Source organism: Orbicella franksi, chromosome 8 (assembly GCF_964199315.1).
Source record: "Orbicella franksi chromosome 8, jaOrbFran1.1, whole genome shotgun sequence".
NCBI classification, from domain to species: domain Eukaryota; kingdom Metazoa; phylum Cnidaria; class Anthozoa; order Scleractinia; family Merulinidae; genus Orbicella; species Orbicella franksi.
The window spans coordinates 2,066,469-2,092,923 of NC_138152.1; the positions used below are offsets into that span (position 1 = coordinate 2,066,469).

A 26,455-nucleotide genomic window follows, 5' to 3' on the forward strand; every position below is an offset into this window, starting at 1 on the left:
TTTTTTTTTCAAAGTCAGTTAGGGACAAAATGCATCTTTTTGAAGGTACTACTATCTTTCTTTTATTGACACTAGCAGTTATACACATGTATCGTGTTAGTCATGCTTGCAGTCAAATATAATTTAGTTCCGGTACACCAACACGCTTAGAGTTCTTTGTAAACAGCTTTCAACTACAGCACTATCACGACAACAGTCTACGCTTTGTGAAGGATAAAGAGTTTAAATCCTATACATCTGTTCTAAAGTTCATATATAATATTTTCTCTTTTCTTCATGGTGGTCATCCTTTATCTATTCTCTTCTTTGAAAGTCAATGGAGTCAGTAGGGAAGTAATTAACACATTCTATTCGCATCTAGTTCAAACAAATCGTATATCCTTTTCAATGAAACTATCTATGACAAAAGCACACTCGTCCGTCCACAAGTTTTAAAATAGACACAAAACAGCCTAGCTTTGTTTGGTTATGATTGAATCTACAGTTGTTGCCATATCAACTGATCAAAATTTAAGAGGCAGCAACAATTCTCTTATCAACATATTCAGAGGGAACAACATATTTACTGGCATCGACGAGAGGAGAAATAATTATTCAACAGCTTGGATCCCAGGCCCTCTTCCTCCTTTTCTTCTTTGGTGAGAGAGCCTGGGATCGAGACGTTCTTAACGAAACACCTTCATTCTCAAAATCAGAAAGTCAAAACCATACATGTAATGCAAAATTCTCCAAACAAGATAATCAGAACTATACTGCTACGAGTAAGGTGAATTTAAATTTTGGTCTGGGGCTTGAAGACTTAAGCGAACACTGCGCAACAAAAGATATTTCACCATGAACAATGTAGACTATACCTATAATAATAATAATAGTAATAATAATAACGAATAATTTTCACTCTTCAGCACAGGGAACCATTTTTTCTTGTACATATATTCACATCTTTGTTTTAGACACGTTAAATGAAATTAAAATAATCCTAACTTCGGTTACTTCATTTTCATGTCTGCTTTAACGGCCTGTTTATAACCGCGCCTCATTTTGGCAATCACAATCCAGTTCACGAGTCCACGTGATCAGCAGGCCAGGACGCGTCACAGAAACACCTGCACATCACGAGCGCTTCACTTGAGAGGCGACAAGTCGTCCTCTCTATGGTATTCGAAGTTTTGGTGATATCTGGCCAGGATTTTCTGAAGAGAACGCAGATCTAACCACCACTGATCTTTGGGAACGCGATGCCTGTGGAGGGCAGAAAACACTTAGTCCAGTCGTCAAAGATTTGTGGATGAAACCCTGTTGTGTGACCATTCCGATTAAAGTCATTTAGCTGTGTTTTCATGTGGTACTGTTTATTATGTTGTACGAACTGATTCTAACTTTCAAATCTGTGAATGGAACTCTAGTGTGTAACCATTCAAATGAGAGCTACTGAGCAGTACTTTCATGTGGTACTGTTTATTATGCTAAAGACGGTGTTCTTACTTTTAAGTCTGTCGATGAAACCCTAAGTAATGTGTGACCATTCAAATGAAAGTTACCGAGTAGAACTGCCATGTGGTGCTGTAGACTGTGGTTCTAACTTAAAATCAGTAGACGAAACTCTAACATGTGACCACTGAAATGAAAGCTAGTTAAACAGTATTCTTTGAGGAACTTTTCGGATAACAATGACTTTAAAACTTACTGAAAGTCTGTAACGAGTTTCAATGTTTCAACGGGCGTAAAAGGATTGTCCGCTTTCTTGATGCCCAGCAGACAAGCTGTGTCTGGAGATGAAGTTTCAACTAATCCTTAAAGAGAAAATATATATCATGCCGTAAAATATCGGTTATGATCACACTCCCCCCAAAACTTCTTGTTATAAGCTCTCCGTTACACGCTCATGCGCACATTTTTCAGCTAGCCTATAAAAGATATATTAAAAATCTTTTGAATGCGGAGGTCCACACGAAGCAAGAAATAGAACATACTGGTTAAGTTGCCGAATTTCTTTCTGTGGGATGCTCGTGTCAGACGTCACTAGAAATGTAGAATCAAAACTGAATGCAACGCTGGCACTACTGAAGAACAATGTGCCATCAGGCGTTCTTATTTATTTTTTTCGTGGCGGTGCGATAGAGGCGAAATATAACAACGCCTAATATTCTGGGAGCAGGGATGGCGCAGTGGTGAGAGCGCTCGCCACCAATGTGGCCCGGGTTTTATGCCAGCCCGGTGCCATAAGTGGGTTGAGTTTGTTGTTGGTTCTCGCCTTACTCTGAGGGTTTTTCTGCGGATTCTCCGGTTTTCCTCCTTTGACAAAAGCCAACATATCCAAATTCCATGCCAACTAGGATGGGGGTTAATGTGGCTTCCTCTCTAAATAATGTGATTTATTTATTTACACTTCTATCAAATAAGTCTCGACCAAGATATTCCGCTCGACTTGTGAGCGATTTTTAAATTTTCCCAGCCCAATACTTGGGCAGGAAATAAAACATTCTGATTGGGTGATTTGAGTTTCTGGACTTTCTCAGCTGTTTTAATAGTGCAATGGGAAAAAATACCTTCATCAGTTATATTCTGACCAATCTTTTCCGTGAGCCAGTTTACAGCCCGCGTCGCTTGTCGGGTGGCCTGGATCCGATCGAAAGGTGACGGCGATCCTCCCTGGTGAATAAACAGCGGTAACTCGTAAAAATATTCTGGCATCAACAGGATTTAAAGTTCATATCTGATGTGAAATATGAGTATGTTTTCTTTAAAACAACGAAGGATACGGTACATACTAGTTAAGTAACACTTACGAGTGTATACCAAGGAATATTCCACTTGTCACTTTTGTATTTTCTTGGTATACACACTCACCTTAAGGCTCGTGTGTTTCCCAAGCGAAGAGTGGGATGTTCCAAGGTGTACCTCGAGATAGCGTTGAATAACTATTTTATACCAAGCATGTAGAAAATACAGTGGCCAACAAATTTAATGCGGCATACGCGTGGCGCATGATGGGAAGGTTGGATGTATATACAACGGCTTTCCTGTATTCTGATTGGCTATATTTTCTATGGCATGGTATAAATCACTTTATTCCACAGCACGAAAGAAAACCGTTCCAATTAGGTATAGGAGTAGGTCGTTCACCACACCAAGGGCAAAATATTAAGATGTAAATAGGTAGCGTAAAATCTCACCTGCTGTACATGACCAAGCACATTGGTTCTGACTGTGAACAGTCCTTCGCCTTCTTCACGGTACAACGCCGCGATAAAATCAGTGGAGTAATTTTCGCTGCATTTCTCGTTTCTATATAAAAAGACAAAACACAGTGGAAAATAAAAATAGCAAGACCCAGCGATATTGTTGTCTTTGTTTTGTTTTGTTCTGTTCTGTTAAATTGTAAACACCTTTACTAAAGTGTCAAATGTATTTAGCACTGTTGTGCCAATTGGTGACACTGAATAACTAAACAAATATTGCAAACAGAACATAAACTGTTACGATGTTACTGTAAAAATCCCAACTGGTGGGAGGCTGACCAGTTAGCTATTCCCACAACGCGGTCGAGGAGTTGTACTCGGGACTACCGAGAGCAAATCCAGATAGCGGTAGGGCGGAGGATTTGAACCAGCTCTAAACCACTCGGCCACGCCACCCCTGCGTGCTGTCGTGAAGCTTTTTCACGAATGCCAGGAAATTCTTAGCATCCGATTTGCATGAGCATCATTAAACGATTATTTTGCCAGATCAGCTCAGTTCAGTTGGTTTGACCTATACTAACGCTGTAAATTCAGCAAAGTACAAATAAATGTCATCTTAATTTGTCTTTGACGGTGATCGTTCAAATGATGCTTCTTAAGAAGCTGCTTTAAAGAGAGAGAGAGAGAGAGAGAGAGAAGGATTTGTCGTACCTTATAATAAGTCCCCTCCTTATAGAGCCTTTCATCTTGTCTATTAAATGTTCGATGTTTGTCTGTAAAAAAAGGCAGGCAAAATGTGATTCAACTGGTAGAAAACAATAAAATGCTAGCTGGCAAGAGAGACGTTTCTTCGCAAGCGATAAAGGTAAAGTCTGCATACGAGCCAAGTGGCCCATCAGGCCGGAGTTTATCCAGGTTTCTGTAGCATGAAGCAACTGGGAGTATTTCTACTCCCCCCTGGAGGGAATGCTAGTTTATCGCAGGGTTACCCCCCAGAATTAAGTTCGCCGGTACCCATTTATACACCTGGGTGGAGAGAGGCACTGTGAGAGTAAAGTGTTTCGCTCAAAAACACAACGCAATGTTCCCGGCCAGGGCTCGAACCACAAGCTTCAGGTATGGTGGAGAATTCAACACTAAGGTAGTAAAAGATAGTACCTACCTTCAAATGCTTAAGCGTCAGTTTTTCCTCAAAGACATAAGCCGCATCCGCGCCGCCAGCTAAGGCGCTCATTGTTGCCAGGTAACCACAGTATCCGCCCATACACTCTACAACAAACACTCGTCTTGTCGCGCTGCTGGCCGACTGTTTGATCCGATCACAGTTCTGTGTCGACAAGAAAAAAAAGAAAAAAAGTGCTGCACATCGGTCATGGTCTGTTGGAACCAACTGTTTGAACCACAGTCAGTTTTAGTTAACTTGGTTAAAGCTTCTCCAACTGTTTTCCATTGAAACATTTGACAACCGTTCGGCCTAGTTCTACCTGGATCAACCGCTAAATTCGGTTGGGACTAGTGAAGCTTTTCTTTTCTTTTTTTTCGTCCGTAGGGAACTTTATCCCTAACAACTTTGTCTTAAACATGAATAAGTTGTTTAACCAACCAAGCGAAAACAGGTTTTCTCCAATAAAAAAGGGAAGAAACGAAACGAAAACGCTAGAACCCAAGAAAATAACAACTTAAAGTGAGCCACGTTGCAAAAAAGCTTGCTACATAGGCCATTGTTAGCATCATACCACTAACCACTGAGTTGAACGTTTGAAGTTCGAGTTTTTTGAATGCAGTAAGAGGCAATTGCATTCCATAACTCCTGCACAGAAGTAAACTTACCTCAGTGATAACATTAAGAGCTGTGTCAACACCTAGACTAAGGTCTGTACCAGGGACGTTGTTACTGATCGTGGCAGGGATGATAACCATGGGAATACGGAATGCAGAGAACTTTTCACGTGCTTCGGCGAGTTGTAAAACAGCATGATAGGCCTGGGAGAAAAAAAACAAACAACAAAAACAACGGTCACAGCGAGTAATGTTCAGCGCTATGATGCTAGAATACAATAATCCCTCTCAGAATATTTGCTTGAAGAAGCGTTGATAGTAAAGCTCACAATTGTATTTATTTAATACCCTTAGAACCTTCCAGAAGTGGACACCCTTGAGAAAAGAGAAAGTGCGCGCTTAGAAGAGAGGTACTTTTATGGCAGGTCAAAGCGTTTTAGCTATGGTTTGGCGTTATTTTCATTTCGAACAAAATACACAAAAAGTTGAGAAATGCTGCCTCTACTGGACAACGAAAACGACAAATCACGCAAATCTCCGACATATTATATAGTAACTCTTCTAACTTCCTACAATGTTCAAAATTTGTCAAGAAGACAGGTGATAAGAATACAGAAAATATCAGGGCGTATTGTTTTGGTGAAGCACCAAGTTCTTAGAACTAACTGAAAGAAATGTACCGCAATAAGAAAGGAGATTTATATTTTAAGCTTGGACTCAAAAAAACACCCACGTCAATGTGACTCTGTCGGATTAAGTCTCACCTCAAAACCGCCAATGACGAGCAGCCCTTGAAAGTTGTACTTGGTAAACTGCTCTGCAACTTTCTGTAAGTTTTTGGACGGTAATGTTCTGAAAAGCCAGAAAAGTATAAAAATCAGTCAAAATAAAGTTCATGTAAGATGTTGCAACTAACACATTAAGAAAACAATCCTTGTCGCTAATATGTGCGACTTAAGTTGTTATTGTTTTGACTGTTTTGTATAATTTATGGCAGGAACCTGGAACTAAAAGCTTCATTTGTGCGGTTTCTTTAAAATTCTGATAGTTCGCTCACACAACATACCTAGAAGTTGTCTCTGTTAACAAATAAGAGTTAAATTTCACGTTATTCAATAACCTAATTTCAATTTGCCAAACTTCGTTCAACTAAGAAAACTATTGTGTCCACTGGATTCCCCCAAAAGTTCCACCATGTCCGTCTATATTATTACAACTCTACTACTGAGAATTGTAGATTTGAGGACAGAACTCTAACAGACCGGTTACTTCCACTACATTGGCGTGTTATACTATGTACGTGAAGAATATATGAAATAATTCATATTAGAACTGCGGTTGTACTTTCATATACAATGTACCTTGTAGTGCCCAGCTTTGATCCACCCATGCCTGCCCAGCTGTCAACATGCAGCCATCCCAGTAACTCAACCTGTTTGAAATATAATGGCAAACACTGCTACAGTATGATTCTTTGCTATGCAAATCTTCAGGAAGGTCCAGCTCCACTGTTTTAAAACGGTGAGAAAACTTGCTGAAGCCACAACGCTCACATCTTAAGACTTATATACTAGCAAGTCAAACAATAAGGTTTCTCACAAAGGTCTATAGATAAAGTTCTAACAATCTTAAAGTGCTGTTCGTTTAGCTTTAGAGTTCGAGATAGTGGAGTTGAACTGTATTACCCTGTCATCCAAGAGTCCGTTGATACCATCTCTGATTCCCAGTACTGAGTGTCCTTGATAGAGTGAAAACCGAACAAAGGAGCGTACAGCAGTGCTCATGCCTCCAGCAGGGGCACCAATATTAATGACTGCCAGGGTATAGCCAGACTAGCAAAGATAAATCAGATATTTAAGAAACAAAAACAGGTCTGGGTCAAATTAGGAGACACACACAAAAAAAGAGGGATGCAGGAGAGAAAGAAGGAGCAAGGAAGAGAGGATGGAAGAAGAGAACGGAGGGGGGAGGAGGAGTGGTAGACTCAGTCTCCAGCTGGAGGTGTTTCGGTGCGCACCAAAACACCCACAGCTGGAGACTGAGCCTGGAGGAGGGGGCAAGGAGGGGGGGAATGAGTGGGCTAGAGGGAGGGGGGAGGGAGGGAGGGAGGGAGGGAGGGAGGGAGGGAGGGAGGAGGGAGGGAGGGAGAGAGGGAGGGAGTGAGCAATGTAAGTTAAACTGTGACGATAACTGGATTTAGAGCGTTGATTGACACTGTCTAGAAGAAATGCGAATGACTGATGATTGATCATTAATTTTGTCAAACAGCCTTCCAGATTTCCAATAGTTTACAAGATAGGTACATGCATTTCATACTTTGCAAGACCCTGACACATCACACTGGCTGGATGCTGGCGGTCCAACTTCCTTCAGCACTTTGAACATCTCTATGTTACTCTTGAAGGTTCTGAAGCAACAAGAAAATACACTGCAGTTAAACGAAGGTAATCTTAGCTAAAAGCACAAATAGCCGTAAAGTCCCTTTCTCTGCATATAGGTCGCAAAATCGTTCTTCTCGCAAAAATTTATACTTTAATAACGAATCTTGCAATACTCTATTCTAACGTCATTTAGTTCGTTTGTCTTTGCCAAAGCTATCTTGAAATTGATTATGGAACACAGTGCCAAATTCCAAATAGAAATTAGTTCAGAAAATTATGTAACCGTCTTGCTTCTTTTCTCCGGACAACGCAGAATTTGGCCATTTCACGCTGTTGTTTTGCAGAGTACAGAAAAGGAATGTACCAAGAATTATAACGCACGTGTACATTAAACATTTTGTTTGGTGGCGATCCCGTTGCCGTTGTCAATGTGGTTTTCTTTAAACTCCCTAACTATGGAGTTGCTCCATAGGGCTGAGCGAATACCTACACACAAAGGCAGCTAACATGCTACAAGCTTGAACTGTATATGAGTTGACCCATAGCGAATTACTTCAATGAAACAATTGGTGTTCAGCAGAGGATAAATGAATGAATTTTATAAGGGAGCACACAATAGAGAAGGAAAAGTAAATGATTATTACAAGTACCTTCCTCTTAGTTTGACTACTTCCTCAAAGTTCTTTGCCTTGGTTGCTTCCTTCACTGCAATAGTCTGCCATTTGATACAAACATGTATTTGTACTTGTCTTCCAGAACATTCAAACATTTCCCTGGCAGGTGCATTAGACGGAAAATGAACGCAAAATCATCTGTGTTCTTGTTCTTGTTTTCATAATTGCAACTTTTTGTCGTATGAGAGCTTGAAACATCACTTTTTCTCGGTTGCTGGATTTGCTGAGAACTTCACCTTCCAAAGTCAGTTGTTTTGGATTTCCCTGGAAAAGTCATGCCAATTTCCTAAAATTTCTTAATCAACACCTTCATTTGATACTTTCATCTCCCATAGCTCTTGGCCGCTGGACTATGACTAGTCTGTCATTACAGCCCTATGTTAATTGGAGGACCTAAGTGACTCAGACTTGGTCATGACACAAACAAATATGCACATATATACCTTTTCTACGCATTCCATCAATGGTCTCTTACTGAGTTTATTGCCATCTAGGCAGATAACACATGGTGCTGTTTCAGGTTTGGCATCCAGAACAGCAAGGGCAGCCTCCGCACCCATGCGGCAGGACTGTAAAAAAGACAAGTTAAGAAATGCTTAAATAAAGTACACATCTACTGAGTGGAGGAGTATAAAAAATAATATTTAACCAATTATTGGATGAGGTTTTTGTAGTATCCAGAATAATCAAGGTCGAGGTAGGGGCTGATAACCCTTACCAAGACCTTGATTATTCTGGATATCACAAAAACCAAATCTACTGTAATAACCGTTTTATTATACACTGAACGAAAAAAAGGGAAGTCATGTTTTTGCTTCTTCACTGACAGCAAGCAACACAAAGCCCGCAAACTTTACATGATTACCCTAAAAAACCACGCACAGAGGTCATACATGACATGACTACCCGTGATTTTGAGTGTCCTTGACATGATTATTGTATAATCTGCAGCTAGATGACATCACAGGCGCTGACTTCGAAAATTCACTGTATGTTTTCAGCCAATTAAAAAAGAGAGAGCGAGTTCAATGTATAACAATCAACAATTGATATCATATCTTAACTTCTCACAATTGTTGTTAGTTAACCTGGTTGATTGAAGATTGAAGTAATTCAATTGCAGTTGACCTGCTACTCAGTATACAGCACCCTTTCAAGGTTTCACATCATTTACACTAATTTTGTAAACCTTTTTGCTTGAAATTTAAGAATGTTTGGTTTAGTCTACTAGATGCTGACATTAATGACATAATGAAAAGCCACTACCAAACAAAAGGTCTGCATTATGAGCTAGGTGGCCCATCAGGCTGGCACTCATTTCGGATTCCGTAGCATGAAGCAACTGGGAATAGTTCTGTGTACTCCTCCCCAGATGAGATGCTAGTCCATTGCAGGATGACCTCACAGCTTTACATTCACCCAGTACTGGGTGGAGAGAGGTACTTTGTGAGTATAGCATCAGATTGCTCAAGAACACAACACAATAACCCTGGCCAGGGCTCAAACCTGGACCACTTGATCTGTAGGCGAGCGCACTAACTGTGAGGCCCCTGGACCCTGCCTCTGGAAAACTGCTAAACAAACTCACAACAAATTAATCTTCCCTACTAATAATTATCGTGAGCCATGGTGGCATAACAATTAGTGTACTGGACTCCACACTGAGTGGTTTGGGTTTGAACTCTGGCTGGGATCAATGCATGGAAGACACTTTTCTCTCACAGTACATGATCTCTACACCCAGGAGTAGAAATGGATACCAGCAAATGTTATTGTTGGGCCAACTTGTCAGGATGCTGGGGACTAGGCTGAAAAGTGGCCGTCCAAAATGTACTATGAGGCCTGCTCAAATGAACAATTTATAAGACAACATATGAAAAATAAAACGATTTTCTTTAATATAAGTGGTTGTCCACGGGACACCTGGAGGCCCATCTGGTTAAAAGCCTGCTGGGGATTAACCTGCAATGAACTAACACCCCATCCAACAGGAGCAGAAATACACCCAGTCGCTTCATGCTGTAGAAACCAGAGATAATGGCTGGAGGTGAGAGTCTTTTGCTTCATGCTATAGAAGCCAGAGTTACATCCAAAGGTGTGAGCCTAGTCACTTCACGCTATAGAAACCAGAGTTAAATGCCAAGAGGTGTGACCCAGTTGGGCTGAAGAGACTTACCACTGATTCTTATTGGTACACATGTATTGGATCACCCACCTTGGCTGGTTGTGTTCTCTAAACTTACCAGGATCCTGTCAAATGCTGACGGAGCTCCACCCCTCTGAACATGTCCAAGAATAGTAACTCGTGTGTCATGTTGAAGATTTGTTTCGATTAGCTGCAAAACAAATGTTAAACAAATCATCAACAAAATACACACAAACATCAGAGTGATCTTACATTCGTGTGTTTGGCCTCTCAAACAACCTATACTGTACATGTATAATCAAGAACATGATTGTTTCTCACATCAGTGATAATGATTAAGTTCATAAAAATTAAAACACATTCAACTTTTTGCAAACTTGACCTCATCTATTTTCTGGTCACTCTATCTTTGATCTTAAAAGCAATTTATGCATTGCAATTTTAACAGTCATTGATCAATAAAGAACAGATTGAAATCTCCATAATCTCACCTCCCTTATGTGATCAGACTTCACAGGATTTCCAGCAACATCTTGTGCTCCTTCAGCTACAATGACAACACACAGACGACGACCACTTTCCCTGACCTGCATTGTGGAAGAAAATATTAAATATTTATTCTTTCATTAAATCTGTTTGGGGCAGGAGATTAGACAAAATTTGCTACTGACACATGCTGGTTGAGCTACAAAAATTCCACTGCATGAATATTAACAGGATCTGTTGGTCAAGCATTTACTCATTTAAGTAATTTTTTTTTAATTTCAAGATTCACTCATTAACAAGCAATTCTTAACTTGTAATCTTTGCAATCTCTACAGTTTGTTGCTCCCGAGAGTGTGAAACAAGGCTGCTTAGCAAATGAGGGATATTGTAATTAATATGAAAGACTCAACATTGGCAGAGGGCTAAACCGAACTATTTGTTACCAGACACTATCTAGTACATGCTAGTTATAATCTGTACAGAAAAGCCATGGGAATAGCCTTCTCATCAAGATTAGGGCGGGCCAATATCAACACTTCTCAAGTGCTTTTAGATGAGCACTTCTTTAAGTAAAATGAGTTCATTTTTAATAGAAATTGGAAAAAGATCATTAATTTTAGTACCTTTTTCAAATGCTTGCACATTCTGTCTTCCCAACCTTCTTCAACAGGCCACTCAGGAATGAAGACCTGCCGTCCACATTGACAAAACAACATTGCAATTTATGCTCATCTCATTCATGTAACTAAGCCCTCGTGAGCTGTTAAACATGCCCTTTGTTGTGAAATCACAGATCTAAACCTTGTTTATTGCATACTCACGGTTATAGAAGTAGAATGCATGCACAGTAGAATCTCCAATCCCTCCCCACTACTCCCCACAATGCTTTCTTTCTAATTATTGTACACCTCTTCCTTTTTTATTCATTATTTAGCTTTTTTTGTGTGATGAAATCAAACAAACACACTTACATAGTCAGCTCCAGCTCCTAAGCCAGTAACAAGAGCCAGATATCTGTGGAAAAGAGCACCATTTTTAGTTATAAGCCATTATAAAAACAAAGTCAAACGACATGAAACTCAAAAAACAGTTAAATCGTTCTTGTGCTATTTCTTGGGCACAAATATATTCTGACCAATGAAAGTAATTATCAACTCCCTGGACCTTAAAATTAATGTTCTTTGGTGAATTTGTATATATTAAATGCTTTGAAAGCTACTTAATAAATATTATTATGGCCTACATGACTGCACATGAATATAACTCGCATGTGTAACTTGGGTCGAGAAGACTCTAACCAGGAGAAAGTGAAGCTAAACCTACATCACTAAGTATAAAATAATATAAACCATATTTATTTAATTTATATGAACTATTACATCAGTAGGGAAGGATGATTTGAGGGACAATTTTGTCTAGAATAGCCTAAAGTGAATAAAAAATAAGTTTGTTGGAAAAGGAACATATTTCCCTGTTTGAATGAGACACTACATGGCTTGTAAACAGGATTTAAAAACCCTATGAAGTATAATCAAACATACCCACAGTGTCTTCCCATCACTTCCAAAACAAATGTCCTCTGGTGGCTACAAGATAAGACAAGACGTCACTCAATAATTTTACATTGTATAATTAAGTCATAAAGCAGTTTTCATTTGAGTGCCAAAAGTAATTTGGCAATTAAGTTGGTGTTGGATTTGGTTTTTCTATGGTTTTGGATTGGCTGAGTAGTCTAATTGGTAAGTATAGTAATTGGTTTGGTTTCGGTTTTCTGGCTCTCAATTGAAAACTGCTCTACAATGTCCATAATTTTTATAGTAATTTTTAAGCAACACTAAAAATTACATTTCATCATTCCACTCCAAATGTTTATGCAAAATTCTTAGTTGAACCTGCAAGGTTCTCTGTATCAGATGTGAAGGGTGTCTATATTGATGTGACGTTTATAATCTGTAACTATTAATAAAATTTTCTTACTTACTTTACAGCTACAGTGTATGTTACAAATAATTGCTGAAACACTACATGTATCATGTTACAAAGAAGGCCTCTGACCTTGTGTAAATTTGTTATGCCTATGACAACACTGCCACGCTATTTGATCAATTTCAGAATCTTGCTCACAGGGGTAGCTGTATGCTAATGAATTACAGCATTTCTTGACGAATAACTTTCAGAGTTTTGTTGTCAGTAACAATATTATTCACGACAGACTTCAATTTAGAGTGATAAACAGCATGCTATGTACAACAGGAAATTATACAGTATGTAATAAATTACTATTTGACAATTTTTTTTAACTGTAATGACTACACACCTTGAGGCCGTTGTCATGATTGCATCAACTGCTTCAAAGATTCTATGAAGTGCTGAGTCTGCTCCAATAGTCATATCAGTGCCACAGAAATCATTATCAATTGAGCCAACCTTAAAAATACATGTACAATGTCAGTAAAGAAAAGGTAACCAGGTGGGCTGGATCAAAAAGGTAGACTTAACAATAATACATGTACATGTATTACAATCATCTACTTGTACTACTACTAACATCAAATGAATCAAAATTATAACTAATTAATATAAACTATACATTCTTGACTGTAACCCTGTTCAGAATGGGTTGGGATGCAGAGAGGGGTGAAAACCACCACTATCTAGAACTTGAAGTATTTTTGAACAAATATGATGATGAAACTTAGAAATTGTGTAGTAGGAGCCCTGCCACCCTTCCCATCTCTGGCCACCTGAGATGATCCAGAAGGTTAGAGTCAGGACGAGCACTGTCTGCCCCCAAACCCCTCTCACCCCATATCCCATCTGAGTAAGCTTAATATATGTTATGCAATTAATAAGTTAAATATTAAAATTGTGCAAGGAGAAATGGATCTCACCATTCCAACAATGTTGAGAAAATTTTTTTCCCTTGCCATTTTCTCAGAAATTTCGCCTGGAAAGAGAAAGCAATTAATGCTTAAAATAACTATTCTTAATAAATATTATATACACAGTCAAACCTTCCATCAGCAAAGTGTCTACTTAAGAGAGGTGTACACTTATGGGACATTAAAAACAAAGCACTTGTATGTGGCTGGGACCATTACTAAGTGCCAGCTTACAGCAGGTGTCCTCCTACAGGAGGTTTCTTTTAGGAGAGGTTCGACTGTACGTGATGTAATACACTTTTTTTATGGTATACACATGTAGAGTTTATAGCATGCCCATGTATGTAATTTTAGCAATGTCCAGCACAGTGCAAAAACTTTACTACTTAAAATTTTTTTGGTTTCATAATTTTTTTTGTCTCCTCTATAACTAAGTTGAATTACTATTCCACTGTTAGAGATTTTTTTTTAGAAAGAAAATGTGATTTTTTTTTGCTGATAGATGTATAAAATAATGTGAAACAAATGCTGAGTACTTCTTGCATCATAACTTACCAGTTTTAACAAGCTCATCCAGTAGACCCTGCCATTCCTGCCTAAAAAGATTAGCACCTGTCAAGCTGCCGTCACCACCTATAACAACCTACACAGCACAAAGAAAGTAGAAATTACACACAGCTCCTGTCACCAGCTATAACAACCTACAGTGTACACATCTACACAACAGATAAAAAGTGAAAATTAAAAGGATATGGTGAGCAGTAAAAAATGTACTCAATCATGTTCTTTTGAGCTTTGAAAATTCCATCACTTCACGCATTCTTCTTTTTTTCTTGCTCAGCTAAAACTTGTTTCCATCTGCATTCAGTTTCTACAATGTTGTTTGCAAAACCATTTTAGGAATTATATAATATTCTAATAATTATAACAAATAATTAACCACTTACCAAGTTAGTAATTCCCAAAGTCACCATGTTCTTAGCAGCTTTCAGCCGTCCTGCACGACATCTGAAGTCCTGGCATCTTGCACTTCCAATCACGGTCCCCCCCTGAAATTCAGTTAATACATGATTTACCAAAAGCAAATGGAAGAGCGATCTTTGTTTCACACAGGTAAGCGCCAAAAGAATTCCACTGGGCAACCCCCATCTATCACGCAATGTACAAAGGGAGTCATGCATGACAGCCTGGGACTATGGGAGTTTAGCAGTTGGGTGAATGGATTCTCTCCTTCACTTGTTTCTTCTGGGGAAAATTCATATGGAAACTCATATTACTATCAATTAAACTCATCAACAATAGATGAGCTTGGGGAAGGTGCCTGGAAAGATAGTGGAGCCTCGAGCATAAGAGCCAGGCGCGTAGGGTAACCATGACAACCCCGTGAGCTGCAACCACCAGGCACCGTCACACTGCAAAAAAACAGTGGAACCATGATACATGTAGCTACCTCATACCTACCAGAAAGGGGGGGAGGGCAGGGAGCGAAGTCGCCATGCACAGTTAGCCCAATAGACATTCTCACTGGCCTCCCAAAATTTTTCTTACACCATACAACTGTACTTTATCTATTTACAGCTTGCCTAAAGGGCAGGTTCAAAAAGTGGTTTTCTTTGCACTTTTTTACATGGATTATTGAGAGACTCTCTTCCACTGGGGATTTTGTATGAAACAACAATTAAAACCACAAGGTGTCCAAAGCTACCCTGCATTATATGTACAAAATTAATGTAGCTGACCTATATAGGAGAGTGTGATAATGCTACAAAGAATTGAACTAACTGACTTAGCATGTCAATTTTATACACCAAGCTGAAGAAAAATTAAATTTACATCACACTATTTAAGAAAATTTGGGTGAACTCATACCAGTTCAATGATTCCAGACATTTCTTCCCACTTTGCTTCTTTAATGTTATCACCACCATCTACCAAACCCTGGTAACCCTGAATAAATAAAACACATGATTGGAACAAAAGTTTAATTCATTATGGTCTGGTACATGTGGAGGTGTGGTAGCCTCATGGTTAGTGCACTCATTTCCAGATCGAGCGGTCCGGGTTCGAGCCCTGGCTGGGGTCATTGTGTTATGTTCTTGGGCAAGACACCTTACTCTCACAGTGCCTCTCTCCACCCAGGGGTGCAAATGGTTACTGGTGGATTTAATGCTGGGGGTAACCCTGTGATGGACTAGCATCCCATCCAGGGGGGGGGGGGGGGGGGGTAGAAATACTCCTAGTTGCTTCATGCTACAGGAACTAGCACACACTGATTTGGAGAATTACATGTAAATGTATACAGTAAACCGGCAATCAAAAAAGAGTTGGATCATGTTCAATATATAATAACAATAAATCTATCTCACCTCCCAAACATTGAATACTCTAGCTCCAGCATAAATACCCATTCGTACCACTGCTCTGATAGCTGCATTCATCCCTAAAGAAAGACAGTATACTTTAAATATTTACTTAGTATCAATAAATAATTTATTACTCCATGTACTAAATAAATTAGCATATTATAAAGTGCACGGACTGCAGTTAATCAAAGTAATTTAGGTGTGTCTGTGCAGCAAATGCAGCCTACAATCTGCAGACTTCTTTAGGTCCTTTAGGATTAGGTTACAGCTAGAGCTTGTCGTAGATTGCGTAGAATCACATGACTAGGAATATTTCTACTCCCCTCCCCCTTCCCCCCCGCGCAGATGGGAAGGTACTGCTAGTCCATTGCAAGATTAACCCCTGCTAGTAACTATTTGTACACCTGGGTGGAGAGAGGTACTTTGAGAGTAAAGTGTCTTGCCCAAGAACACAATGCAATGACCACCCTGCCCCCTTCTCCCCAGCCAGGGTTTGGTCCCAGGTCACTCTATCTGGAGTCCATCATGCCAATCATTGGGCTTGACTGCATCTCCACTCTAGTGAAATGTGGATAGTCCAAAAATTTCCTAACTATACATTATAGCTTTGACAATATGGAAAGTTGCACTCACTGATCTCCAAATACATGTACATGTACACTATCATAATTATATTAAATTAATGAATAAATCATGAAATTTATGGCTGTTTCCACAACAGTGAGAAATATGGCAGCCAATATTGAGAAGAAAAGGATATAACTTCTAAAGTGATTTAAAACAACACGCCAATTATCTTATTACAATCGAATTAGATCTCCTTTCAAAAGAATTAAACAACAGTCTTCCAGAGTTGGAAACCGGCTGTTCCCCTAGCTTGAGGTCATTTTACCGGTGCAGAAAAATTAATGACAATATGTCTGAACTGTTGTTGTTTTTTCCTATAAGGTTATAAACAGCGTACGCAGCAGCCATCAACTAGAATAAATGGTAAATTTTTCCCTAAAGCCAGACAAAATGTAAACACTCTCTAATTCATTTCTTGTTTTTATTTTCCGTACAGTATTTATAAAGCTCGCGTCTGTTTCTTGCTGGTATAGCTCGAACAATACTAAGCTTGTATATTTCGGGCGCAGAAAACACTATCAATTAAAATGTACAATTGCTTGTGTTATTCATACCTTGTGCATCTCCTCCGCTTGTCAAAACAGCAATACACTGACCGGATCCGTCGACATTCACCAAAGTTGGCAAGCGCGAGCGACCATAAGCCTCCCTCTTTGCATCTGGTTCGTCTAGGCGAAAATCGAATTCAGTATCCTCAGCTTTGCGCTTAAGAGCCATCTTCTGAGCTCCAGAAGCAAACATCAGCTCCCTTAGCTTCCTAGTCAGCTCAGTTAAAAGATATAAAATTACTTGAGACATTTTCTAGCTAATATTTACACTGGGCCGGCTCGAAACATGCACTCCTGCATGCCTTTTCTGACTGCCGGGGGAACTCCAAATGCCCGCGATGGTAACTGCTCTGCGGAACTTCTTTCACTCCGGGAGCCTCACCGAGTCTCGCCGATGTAGCACGAAGTTTTCCGAAGATAGAGCAGGTGTTTAAGCTTGAAGAGAATTTCGTATCCCTTGTAACATCTAGAAGTTATTTTTTGCGCTGGAAATAATTCAGTCGTAGACTATACCGCTTTCCGTTCGCTTTCTTTTAAGAGCGATCTTGTCACTGGCCAGGAGCTCCTGCGTTGGCCTTCTTCGCTGGCGGTGCGTAAGTGAATCGCTAATCAAGGAAACACCACAGCTAGCAAAGTTCCTCTCTAGATTTTCGCAGAAATATTATAATATGTATCAACACATTTTCTACAACACACAGCGATTATTTATAGCGAAGTACGATATGCCTAAAGGGAAACGATGATATTAAACGAGAAAATATTTTCCACATACCTTGTCGCTTTGCCTCTGTCATCACTCGTCCGCGAGGCATGATCTGCTTGTAAGTACCATCAGACCTTTACAAGTTAAGCATCGCTTCCCCGGCGTTTATAAAATAGTGAACTTGAGAAATAAGCAAAACTCTTGTTGATAATAAATTCTAAATGGCATGAATTGTCTGCAAAAACGTCACACGACTTTTCGCAATAAGTGCTCTACAAATTATTTGCGTCCAAATAAAGGGTGGCAGAAAAATCGAACATAAAGCAAATAAAAAAAGCCTGTTCTTGATTCAAAATAATGACCCCGAAGTCGTTCGGTAAAATATTGGCTTGCAAGTCACATCAAATCTAAATTCGATCCCATAAATAAACTCTATTGTTAGCATACGAGTTAAAAAATTCAAAAGCATTGCGAATTATTTATACATTTTATTTATGCATTTTATTAAAAGTGTCATCTGATACCACAGCTTATGTATTCACTTAAACCCCTCTTCCCTTTAAAACGTAGCAAATTTAATTCTAAAGTTCTCCTTAGATAAAAAATTTCAATGTATGGAGTGAATTTGAAAACAAAAAAGCACTCTTAAATAATTCAGGCATTGGTACGTGTTAAAATTCTAATGCATATTTCTTAATTATTCATTAAAACGAGGAGCACAAAAAGGGGAAAAAGAAGAGATAACAGCTGTATGTATATTATGTATATCAAGTGCTGATAACTGAGTAGCCTGTCAACAGGCTCCGGCTGGAAGGGTCCAAACGGGGATGGAAGGGCCGAGAAGGGACTGGCTGAAAGCCGGAACCTGAAGTGGCCGAGTGGGGCCTCCTCAAATCCTCGCTGCTCGCCCAATCGGCAAACAGCGACAATAGATTCGCTTTCCAGTCTTCTCATACCACTGTTAATGTGTCGGCTATACTTTTATGTTTCGCCTTGCTTGGTGCGAGGGAAACCGATTTCCCGACCCAAAACCGCTTTATTGCAAAGTATATGGACAACAAGCATTGTTTTGACTCCAAACCAATCATTTGAATGACGAAAGGCAGCCTTTTCAACTGGTTTCTACGACAAATGCGGCTCTCAGTTCTCGAGTCAAAGAACACTTTTTCCAAAACAAAGCCAGTTTTGAGTTTTTATCTGACCCAAACCAACCTTTTTCTAAACCTAAAACCAGTTTCCCCTGATCCAAGACCAGGTTTCTTAGGTTTAGAGAAAAGGAAATTAATGACTGATGTATGTATATCGAATGTAAACATTTCAGGGGAAAATTTCTCTACCCATCTACGAACGTAGCCTTTGCGCAGAAGTCCATAACTATTGGAATGAGTAGACATCTGCACGTAAATTAGCATGCACGTCAAGGATTTTTGATTTGTCTTCCCTACAATTGAGTTGTTTTGCTACCTTCGAGCAGTCCTGGTTATTATGGTGTGCGCACTAGCACAAGACATACTTAACTAAAACAGTGGCGTATCCAGGATTTTTCTTAGGAGGGGGTGCACCACTAAGGAATGGCAATGGCAAATTTTAAAAGCGAATACGAAAAAAAAAGGTTTCATCTCAGGGGGGGGGGGCGCACCTCCTACACCCTCCCCCTAGATCCGCCCCTGTAAAAGCATGCCACGTAGGGTAAGCACGGAGCAAGCCATATAATAAATTTGCACTGGCACTTGGGAGGAGATGGGACTGGGAGGCACTGTTCCAAACTGTGGTTTAACGTGATATTATATTTCCTGCGATAAACGCATTTTAACAAGGCGGATTACTACAATCTCGGTTACAGCTCGAGATTCTAATTCCGGAATTGATGTTAATCGGGTTTTCGATATCACATCTTGAGCCAAGATTGTTACATACAAGCATTCAGTCACCTTTATTAAAAGCAACGCTAGGTTTCATTCTAGTCACTTTGGTGACCTGACAACACAATGGACTCGGCAGATTGTTTTCGTCTTTGTTATTATTATCATTACTATCTTATAAAGGTAGTTTTGATCATTTGGAATTGGCAAGCATAACCTTAGCATGATCATCCTCGCAGAGACCCAGGGGTTGCTAGTCGGGACGATGCGATATTTTCGGGCGAGCGATATTTTCAATTGAAAGTTTACTTCAAGAGCGGAAGAGTGGGGCTGTTCCGCTTTTGAAGTAAACTTTCGCCCGAAAATATCGCATCGTCCCAACTAGCCCCTGGATCTTCGAGGATATAGCTTGATCTAACTGCCTAGAAAGTTTACACCAATGGCATTGCACCTGTTAAAAGGAGCTCAGTCACGGTAGTTTGGCCATGCATGTACAAATAACCTTTAAATTGAAGAAAACCTGAAAATAACAGCTTACTACGATAGAAAAACACCAAAGAAATAACAATAAAACATAAAAGAACAAGGATGGTTAAGGATTGACAAGATTAACATGGATTACAAACGACGAATTTGAAAAATTTAGGCTTAACTTCTAAGATGCGAAAACCGTGACGTAGCTCCTTTAAAGACGGGTCTACATTAGGGATGGTCGATGGGGGCCCGGCCCAGGCCACGACACACTGTATCTTAACTTTTAAAAATTTAAGCCACATAGTTAATAAAACCGACTTATGCCACCGGATCGCTTAAGGTACAAATATTTCAATTAACATTTCGATACAAAATGTTTCATACCAATCTGCTTGGTCCCAGCATTGAAAGACACATCGTGATTATGTACAATAAAAGTCTCTATAACCTTAAAAAAAAAAAAAAAAAAAAAAAAAAAAAAACACTTTGAGCTTAAAAATTAAAACGGATGCCGTTTCTAACCGCTTTGATTCTTTCATAATGTTTCAGATCTTTGCGGTCGAGGGGACGGGCGCTTCCCTTGGGTGACGTGAGCTGAATCGTCGTTCTTAGCATTCAAATTAATAGTGAGCGGTATATTTTCGTGAAGTTCTTTTTCCTTCTTTTCATTATCCTGACTCTGAAGCTCGTCGAGATTTTTATTAGATAGTTGTACTCTTAGTTCCTTGTCTAATTTGGCTTCATCTCCGTTTTCCTTCGCCACTGGATTCGGCTTTTTATCACTCTTCCTTCGCGTTTCAGCACCGTTGTGACGCGTTGATCTTTCAGAGTTTTCATGACTCTTTTTCCATTCCTCAGGGAACAGTGTCGTGTCATCTGTACACATGGAATCTCGTTGATCAAAATCGTCCGAATCGCGACGCTGTACAACAGGTACCCTCCACTTGACGCTTTCCCTTCCCCTCTTGGAAGATTCCCTTCTGATCACTTTTTCACTCGGTTCATAATTCTCTTTTTCCTTGACAGAGTAGACGCTTTCTCGATTAGCAGGCTGAATTCGACCGCAAATCGAAGCCTCCATTTCTCTAGCAATAACCTCGCTGATCCATTCCATATTCTCTCTACATTCTTGCGACAGAATCTGCAACTCTCGCATCTGTGTCTCGCTCAAGGTCGACCCGCGGGAATATCTCGGGCTCTCCCGTCCGTAACTTGCGCGTCGCTCGCGATCACTCGATGCGTTTGGAAATTCCAAGTCGATGTGGATTCCTTTTAAGCTCAAATCCAGGCGACTATTCACGCATCTTTTACGGAATCCGTTGTTTTCGTCTGCATATTCCAGCTTTATCGAGTAGACAGCCTTGTTTCTTCGTTTGCGGCTTCGACGAAAGAAGAGCACAGCGGCAAAAAAGGCGCACAGGATAATGCTCGGGATGATGGCAACTACGATAAGTAAATTAATATGACCAGTGTCACTGGCCGCGGTTGTGGGGGGTCCTGTGGAAATGTTGCCAGCCACAGTTGCTGAAGTTGATCTGGTCTGCGTTGGGTGGACTGTGACGCCTAACTGTGTACTAGATGCTTTGTAAGATGTTGCACTGCTTTTTGGTACAGGAACCTGGTTAGGCAATTAAAAACACACACACGAGCTAGTATTTATAGTTTAATTTGTGTAATTTTTTATGATTGATATACCAATGCAAAGCTGGGTAGTGAGAGGTCATACAAATGAAGAACTGATCCCCCGATACCTTCTTAATAAGGACTACAAGACGTACCGCTACTCTATACCATCGGGGATTACCCCTGAAAATTGTGTCTGGTTTACCCGGTGCCTATTTGTATATGCCCCTTATACACCGAGTGAGAAGGCCGCAGTGGAGAGGATATAGTCCCGAGTGGTGAAAGCATTACGGATCAAGCGCAGGGTGGTGTGTACAGAAACGACGTTCCCGAGTATGCTTTGTTATCCGGTTAATAAGAGGAGTAATACACGAATGAAAATGTTTCGGAAAAAAAAAACACGACTAAAAAAACATCGAAAACTTCAAGTGCGCAATTCTGATTGAGAACCGACTAAAGTAACTTAAAGTTGTGCATATTAAACTTAGCAATGATACATGGAGTGAATCCAGAGCGAGAACAACCCTGGAGTTCAAAAGCTTAAACCCACTCCACCCGGCCCCTCCCCACGCAAGTAAATGTACTTACAATTACTGCAGATGTCATTTTACTCTTAGGTGATGTGGCTGGAACAGATGAGGAAGTCTGTAACTTGCTTTTCTCAAGAAGCGTTGACGCACTGAAACTCACGGATGTGCTGAAGTTGCGATCTTCCGATACGGCCGATTTTCTGTTTGAAGGCATAGGACGACTGCTCATGCGCGAGGATAAACGTATGAGGATGACGCTAGTTTCGACGCTAGTAGCAGTGGCAGCAGACATTACCTCATATGGGATCTGTGACGAGGTCTGGGAATAAGAAGCCGAAGTTGCAGCTAATTTACTCGTCATGGCCAAGCTCTCACTTTCGGAGGAGGAGCGAATTTCATGTCCACTGAATCTCGAACTACCAGAGCTCCATGTTTTATGATAACTGTCAGTGTTCAATGACGAAAATTTATCAGAGGCTGAAAACAGAATCCACTTTGTTGGTTTTACCGGGGACTGCGTGTGTAATTCCGTCATTGCTTCGGTTCTCGTGGAGGACAAAGAAAGGGAAGATAGGTCTTCAGTTGCCAGTACAGAAATTCTTACTTTGACAGAAGTTCTGGAGGAGGGAGTCTTCGTTGAATCTGCGAAAGTCATTTTCCGCGATTCAGTTTGCAAGCTTGATACTGCCAGACTAGAAGACCTTTCAGCAAGAGTAGATACGACGGCTGAACTTCTTATTCCTTGCGGTACAGAAGTTGTGGTCCCTTCGTCTATAGGAATTGTCGCAGTGTCACTTGTACTAGGCTCTATTATTAAAGACATCAGGAAAGAAGTCTTCGCTTTATGACTGCTCTTCGATGGGCGGGATTCACTTTCAGCAAACGGTGACTGAATTATAGAGGGCGTTGAAATTGTTGTCATGGCACCAGAAAACTGCAAAGATATCTCTCTATCCTTGGTTGACACGGACGGTGAAGCCATTACAACCGAGGATTGGAGGGAAGTCTCTCTTTGAATCGCGGACTGCATAACAGAACTCACAACGCCAGGCAGCTTAATACGACTCGAGGTCCTCGCGTTGGTCGTTGGGGATTCTGTGGAGACGTTAGTATTGCTCACAGTAGATACAGATGATATCGTCTGGGTTGAGTAGAATGCGACGCGCGACTGTGTGCTAGCTGCTCTGTTAGATGTAGCACTTTCTTCTTGTAAAGAAATCTATAAAGAAAATTAAATGCTCTCAGATCCGCCAGTGATTAGACTGTTCACAGTCCTCTATTTTCTAGTATTTTTATTCGATCGTTGAATGCACGGATGGTATCGCGTGAGAACTGGACGCTAGAAATAAAAAGGCTGTGAACAGTCTACCAGTGAGAGCTATTGAACACTGGCCTGCAGCTCGTGTTCCCGCAAAAATTTCTCGTTCTCCTAACCTTACATTCATGTTTCTAATACTCAACTATTAGACAATGAGCTCAAGATTTCTATCGCGATATCGCGCGGCCCAAGTCAACTATCACGCATAGAAATCTAGAGCGAATTTTAGAGCGTTTTAGTATAAATCTGCTAATCGTTCAAAACTATGTCTAAATCCTCTTAACAGACACTTCCAAAACGAAAATAAGCGGCTGCCAATTTGTTAACAAGCGCACATTGCTAGGCTACTCACTATCTATCACAGAATAGATAGTGAGTAGCTTAGCCAATCAGCTAAAGCCTCGATAAACACACGGAAACATTCCTGTCCCCTAGAACTCCTGCCGAGACATGGGATGCCAGTCCATCTTAGGGTTCCCCGACATTTTGTCAAGCGAAACAAAAAATAAGAACAAATCCTGAGTTCGATCACTTGAGCACTTCCCGCCATCCAAACATTACCTTAAGTTAACCCCCACACTCAAGTCATAAACACATGAACACCAATAACAAGTATACTTACAATTACTCCAGATGTGTTTTCACTCTTTGGCGAGGCGGCTGAAACTGCAGAGGATGTCTGTAACTTGCTTTTATCAAGGAGCGTCGAAGAGGAAGGGCTGAAGCTGGGGACGTTAGAAACGGCTGAGCTTCTCTTCTCGTGTAATGAGCTACTCCCAGAAATCCCGCATGTTTTACGATTGTTGTCAGTGTTCAACACTAAAAATTCCTGAGAAGCTGAAAAAGGAATCCAGTTTGTGGGCTGTACCATAGACTGGGTTACAAATTCTGTGATATCTTCGGCTTTCAAGGACGATGTCATGTTTACGGCTTTCAAAGACGCTTGTAAAGATGGGCTTACGTTAGAAGAAGTTCTTGAGATGAACGACTTCGCTGAATCTGCGAAAGACATTTCCAATTTTACCTCACTTGTTTTTAATTGCAGGGATTGAGCCTGCAAGCTCGATATTGCCAAACGGGTGGTCTTTTCGAAAGGAGAAGTAGTGTGTGAAGAACTTCTCATACCTCGCGGTACAGAAATTGCGCTCTCGTCTTGAGAAATCGAAGCACTGTCTCTAGTCGGAGAATCCGATGCACTAATTCTCGAGCTATGCATTGTTGTGAAAGACATTTGGCTGGAATTCTCCATTTCTTCACTGATGGTCAATGTGCGGAATTCATTTTCAGGTCTTGAAGACAACTTGCTGTTTACACTACTGGGGACGTCTTGATGTGTCATAGGAGTTATTGAAACTGTCATCGCGGCACTAGGAGACAGAGAAGGCACCTCTCTGGCTTTGCCTGACAAAGACGGTGAAGCCATCACAACGGAGGAGACAAGAGAATTGTCCTTTTGAATATCAGAATGTATAAGAGAACTCGCAACTTTTTGGTTTGTTGTTGTTGCACGCGACGTTAGAAAAGCCGCCGAAGCGATATTACCTTCGTCTTGAGTCATTTTAGCCAACAAAGTTGCCTGTGACATTCCAGAAATGCTAGAAAATTTTCTTGTAGTTATTGATGTGCTTGTTTTGGTCTCGAATGTTGGTGTGGCGCCGGATCCAGAAGTGTCGGCTTTGTCAGAAAACAAAAGAGTTGTTTGAAATGTTCTGGGATTTAAATCCGTGGTTTTCCAGATGGTTTGCAAGCTAAGGAGAAGCGTTCTAGGCAGCTTTACCAGCGACACTGATCCTCTAGTAAACAATCTGCTACCGTCATTAGTGCTCGCAGATGCATTGTAATCTATGCTAATCCGCCCCAAAATAGAATTTGAGTTTGAAAGTTGACCCGTCTGGGAGTTGAGCCCATTCGAAAAAGCTGATTTCGCCAAAGCTCCTTGAGAGCTGTACCCATTAGACTTATCTCCTGCTTGAGAATTCGGCAAATATTTCTTATCTACCGACCACGAGGGTAAAATAATTCCACTGAATTCGGACGTAGTTAGAGCAATTTCCGGTTTTCCAACAGAGGCCTTTGACGATATCGCTGAACTATGTTCTGTTGCTCTAAAAAAGCCACTTTGCATATTTAGCGAGGAATAGTTCGACGCACGTTTTTCCGGTGACACGTCCCTAGATAAGACCTTGTTGACGATTTCATTTGTTCTTGTGTGAGGGACAAAAATTGTTGATGATAAAGAAGGCACAATCGGTTCTTTTATTTCAGTGGAAACCTCATTAGCTTTGTTATTTGTCGCGATAATCGTCCTGCTCAGCGAAAGTCTCGTCGTTTCTAACAAGGACGCCGATTGTGTTAAATTTAGGAATGGAGAAGAACCTATATCAAGGGTTTCTAAATTATCGTGAAAATCAGTTGAGGCACTCAAACTGTTCTTTCTCAGCGAAGGTGTCACTCCAATTGCGAAGCTTTTCTGTGTAGTTGTACATGTAAAGTAGAAGAATAAACCTAGAGATAAGAAGTGAAGCTGTTATGAAGCGGCAATGAGATTCTAGGCAACTACACAGACAAAACTAGTCGAGAAACAAGTAATATTTGACTTACCAAGTAACATCCAAAATTCTTTCATTGTTCAGCTGATGCGCTATTGACATTGATTCTTGAACCGCGATTACGTCGATAGAAAGCCTTTTCAGAAACGTGTTCCGCGTCCAAGGTTGTTTCTTTGGCATCCAAACTGTACTTCTGATGTCCTCTGTAAAACAAACGCGTTTTTACCTCTTCAAATAGTCTCTCTTCAGTAAACTGCTACACTGAAGCCTATGTCACCTGGGGGCTTCGGAGCGAGCGGCTGTAATATTTTCGTAAACTGAGAAGAGT

General features: G+C 40.4%; 2 protein-coding genes across 3 annotated transcripts; both read right to left on the reverse strand.

Annotated features, from left to right (window-relative positions):
- Nucleotides 1-49: 49 nt before the first annotated feature.
- Nucleotides 50-18,049, reverse strand: LOC145496191 (ATP-dependent 6-phosphofructokinase, muscle type-like). 2 transcript variants are annotated; one of them, XM_081475854.1, is made up of 26 exons: nt 17,841-18,049; nt 17,075-17,188; nt 15,897-15,970; nt 15,400-15,477; nt 14,478-14,579; nt 14,086-14,173; nt 13,540-13,595; nt 12,966-13,075; nt 12,190-12,234; nt 11,620-11,662; nt 11,272-11,337; nt 10,654-10,749; nt 10,260-10,352; nt 8,460-8,585; nt 7,993-8,057; nt 7,278-7,368; nt 6,647-6,793; nt 6,323-6,393; nt 5,726-5,813; nt 5,013-5,165; nt 4,345-4,509; nt 3,894-3,955; nt 3,177-3,288; nt 2,550-2,652; nt 1,688-1,793; nt 50-1,242 (listed from the first exon to the last, which is right to left on the reverse strand). In XM_081475854.1, exons 1-26 carry the CDS (start codon nt 17,878-17,880, stop codon nt 1,125-1,127), a joined length of 2,412 nt encoding a protein of 803 aa, XP_081331980.1. In that variant the 5' UTR covers nt 17,881-18,049; the 3' UTR covers nt 50-1,124. The 2 variants fall into 2 exon arrangements, with proteins under 2 accessions (XP_081331980.1, XP_081331979.1); XM_081475853.1 differs by lacking the exon at nt 17,841-18,049 and having other exon boundaries at nt 17,075-17,828.
- Nucleotides 18,050-19,139: 1,090 nt separating this feature from the next.
- On the reverse strand, nt 19,140-26,450 carry LOC145496182 (uncharacterized). Its single transcript, XM_081475840.1, has 4 exons — nt 26,180-26,450; nt 24,201-26,083; nt 22,319-23,479; nt 19,140-21,725 (listed from the first exon to the last, which is right to left on the reverse strand). Exons 1-4 carry the CDS (start codon nt 26,202-26,204, stop codon nt 20,643-20,645), a joined length of 4,152 nt encoding a protein of 1,383 aa, XP_081331966.1. The 5' UTR covers nt 26,205-26,450; the 3' UTR covers nt 19,140-20,642.
- Nucleotides 26,451-26,455: the final 5 nt, after the last annotated feature.

Bases quoted from the DNA above. Each gene is read 5' to 3' on its own strand.
- LOC145496191 (XM_081475853.1), bottom strand. From the start codon at position 17,318: ATGTCTCAAGTAATTTTATATCTTTTAACTGAGCTGACTAGGAAGCTA. The intron at 13,076-13,539 runs GTGAGATCCATT...TGTATTTTTAAG, and splicing joins TTCTCAACATTGTTGGAATG to GTTGGCTCAATTGATAATGA. The intron at 10,353-10,653 runs GTGAGATTATGG...TTTGTTTTGCAG, and splicing joins AGTCTGATCACATAAGGGAG to CTAATCGAAACAAATCTTCA.
- LOC145496182 (XM_081475840.1), bottom strand. From the start codon at position 26,204: ATGAAAGAATTTTGGATGTTACTTG. The intron at 23,480-24,200 runs GTAAGTATACTT...TTTTCTTTATAG, and splicing joins AAAACACATCTGGAGTAATT to ATTTCTTTACAAGAAGAAAG. The intron at 21,726-22,318 runs GTAAGTACATTT...TTGCCTAACCAG, and splicing joins AAATGACATCTGCAGTAATT to GTTCCTGTACCAAAAAGCAG.